This window comes from Corvus brachyrhynchos, unplaced genomic scaffold (assembly GCF_000691975.1).
Source record: "Corvus brachyrhynchos isolate BGI_N302 unplaced genomic scaffold, ASM69197v1 scaffold150, whole genome shotgun sequence".
Lineage (NCBI taxonomy): Eukaryota > Metazoa > Chordata > Aves > Passeriformes > Corvidae > Corvus > Corvus brachyrhynchos.
Window position 1 is genome coordinate 3,524,356 of NW_008236162.1, and position 3,354 is coordinate 3,527,709.

The window sequence follows — 3,354 nt, forward strand, 5'->3', positions numbered from 1 at the left end:
TGGTGGGATGGCTCGGGCTGCCGGGAGCGCGCTGGCCACGGATACCCGTACCCTGAAAAGAAGGAAATTCGTCTCCTAGGCTTAGTTAAGCTTGCGCTTGAAACCGCGACTCTAGGCTTTTACTGAAGAGATGTGGAATTCTTAAACAACGATACCGTTTAGCTCTGTGAGCGGGTACTCTTTGCCTGTGCCTCTTCATCTGTGCGCGAATACGGATTTTGAGCTAAACCACTACAGCTGCTCTATCCTTGGCCATCTTTGCCAGGTAATTTGTGTAACTTTCTGACGTATTTTACAGTGTAGAGTAATAAATAATACCCTGTCAAAACATTAGCTGTCCCACGTGACAGTACCCTGGGAGCTCTGTGGGTACTTCGGTCTGGCTGCACAGAGCTGGCTGTTCCTCGCAGACATCAAAAGGGGCCTGTCAGAGGTGCAGTCTTGGCTCGCTCACACCACAGGTTCTCCTCGGCTCTGCAGAGGTACAGCGTTCCACTGGCATGCGCCGAACCTTGGCAGACATGAGCAAAGAGCAGACTCTCATTTAAAAGAATTCTCTCTTAGCTTACATTTAATTGAAAGAGTCTCATTTTGTTATGCATACTGTATGGCTATGTGCTGCATGCAATTCTCCCACCTTTTGTAACCTCTGGCTCAGCTTACCAGTTGTGTTTTCACATTATAGACTTTTTCACCATTGCCTTAAAGGACAACTATCGTGTAAAGTTTTGTGTGAGCTTCTGTTCCTAAAAAAGGAAAAATCTTAAGAAATGCTCTAGAGACAGTTGATAAAACAAACATGGTGTTTCTGAATGGCTTTGTTTAGTGTCTTAAGGTTAGAAATTTCTCTTTTGAGCAAGAGTAATTACTTTGATGTTTTAACAGTAAGTTTTTCAGTGTGAAAGTTAAACGTTCCCAGTGAGCTGCTTATTAATTGAAGCAAACGGAGTTTGAGGTGCTGTTTTGCAAGGTACCGTACAAACAGTTCCGTTTCTGCCGTGTAGACTGCAGAGATCTGGCCTTTTCTTGTCAGAGTTGGGTTCTCTCAACAGATTAATCTTCTCACACCTCTTCCCAAGTCTTCAAGGCTTCCAAATTATAAGGCTGTCTTAAATTACAAGGTTGTGGTGCTATATTCAGAAAAGCTAATAGAGACATAAATGCAATTTCCAGATGAGAAAATAAAGCAAGACTAACAGGGTGCAGTACGTAACGGTGAAACCCAACTGTGTTCCTACAACAGTGTCAATCCGTAGACTCTATTCTGTTTCAGAATTGGCAGTAGGTTATTAATAGCAACCTTGCAAAACTAATTTGTTTTGTAGACTATTATAAATAAAAAATGGCCTGTTTTCATCAACTCTGTCTTGTATTTTCACAGCACAAGCTAAAAGTTAAATCATCAGAATTCCTGCATATGGCAAACTACAGATGGTAAGGAATTGTTTTATCGTAAAGACGATGATGTTTTGGCAGCACCATTTTGTAGCACTGCTCTTTGACTGTGCATAATTTTCTCTTGAGGTTCATATAATGAAAGTAAAGTACCCTTCAACTGAGCAGTTTTCAGGCTGTTCTTAAGTTAACCAGCAAAACTAAATTCTGTTCTGGCAGCATATTCTGTCATGTTCCCCTTTAAGTTCCAGTTTCTACAAGCTCCCAAACCATTGTGCAGACTTTCAGAACAAAGCATGGTGTAATGGTTTGGAAGCAGCTAGGCTTCCCTCAACAACCTTTTCCACTGGTGTGCAGAAATAGTAAGTTACCATATGATTGCTTTTGTATGAGCACCAATCTTCTTGACAGCTAAGAAAGCTGAAGCAACCGTAGGAAAAATAGGAAAGTGACAACATAATAAACTGGATAAAATAAAATTTTGATGATGGGTAAAGGCAGTCAGAGGGAAATGACAGGATTTAAATAATGTAATATACTGTCAAAATTGAATTGCATTTCATGAGACAATAAAGAAATGCCTGTATTGAAAAGACATATCCCATGACTGTTGATTTTAAAGTCCAGGTTAAGAACAGAACCATATTGTGTTTGATGAAGAACCCAATGTATTAACGCTTTATGTTGCCTGTTTAACTATGTTCTGCTGCTTTCTGTCTGTGATATCTATATGATTCCCAATAATACAATTTCCTCATAGGCTGATACAATAATCTTTACAGTGCCTTTGTGTTAAAAGTAAACTGATTATATTAAAATAATAATTACTTTAAATTTAGAAGTGATGTAATTAAATGACAAATTGCTGCCTCTGTGTTGCTCTCAAATGTGTAATTCATCACAGTAATTTAAGTTAGACATTTATAAACATTATTTGATGTTTAAAAAATGCATTTGTTACAAATAATTACCATAAAAGAGAAATTAATATATAGGTCATTTCTCCTTCATTATTTTACTGCTATGGCGAAAAGTGCATCTAGTCCAGGTAGAATTACCTAATGCTTTAAATAAGGATGTATGCATACAGTAGTACTGAAAGGTAGTGTTAGAGTAAGTGAACTGATCTGTGTCCTATTTTTGGGAAAAAACAGCTACAGTGAATCAATAGAAATAAAATATATCAACTCTGAACTGGGCCTTTTTTTGCATTCTGACATAATTTTTCATGTCTTCCAGACTTTGGGATATCACCACTTAAAAGATTTGCCCACGATCATGGAGCACAGTTGGGTGTGAAATCTCGGACCTCAGTCTCTCCGTGCTGGTACAAGTCTGACCTTCCCTCCCATGTAAGAAAGGCTGTGTGCTCAGACAGCTTGTTTAATGGGATACAAAGGACTGCTTTTCTGTTGTTTCTGTATGTTCCCAGCACTGTAGTAGAAAAATTATTTGTCATGGCATGTCTTACTCAGAAGTCCTGGGATCTGCTATATGAACATGAAACACTAGTTCTAATTATGCAAAGGAATAATTTGCTAGAGAATTTAGGTAAATTTGGCGTGACAATTGTTTTCATGCCAGCTGGATGTTTTCTGGCGTGTTACTCCGTGATGAACGAACCAGCAAAATAATACAGAGAAAAACGTTCCCCTAGCTGCTCCTCCCCGCACGAGCCGGGTTATTTCCACATTTCATTGACTATAATCAAGCTCCCCTCTAGAAGAGGCACCCCTAAACGCCGATGAGGAGCCGGCGGGGTAGCCGGGCCGTGAGCCCTCCCCGCCGAACGAGGGGGAACGTGCAGCGGCCTCCGTGTGGGACATCCCCGGGTCACGATGGTGCCGCCTGACGGGGGCGGCCCTGCGCAGCTCCGGGCCTGAGGACCCCACGCGGGCCGGCCCCACGTCGCCCCCTGTCAGGTGTGTAACGGCGGGGGGGGGGGGGGGGCGCGGGGGC

The 3,354-nt window shown here is 41.6% G+C and overlaps 1 protein-coding gene across 1 annotated transcript in view; it reads left to right on the forward strand.

Annotated features, from left to right (window-relative positions):
- Positions 1–2,418: 2,418 nt before the first annotated feature.
- AP3M2 (adaptor related protein complex 3 mu 2 subunit) overlaps positions 2,419–3,354 on the forward strand; it is a 7,948-nt gene continuing 7,012 nt past the window's right edge. The window contains exons 1-2 of the mRNA XM_017732652.1: positions 2,419–2,443; positions 2,635–2,747. Coding sequence (XP_017588141.1) covers positions 2,419–2,443; positions 2,635–2,747 — 138 coding nt within the window. The remainder of the gene's footprint in view (positions 2,444–2,634; positions 2,748–3,354) is intronic.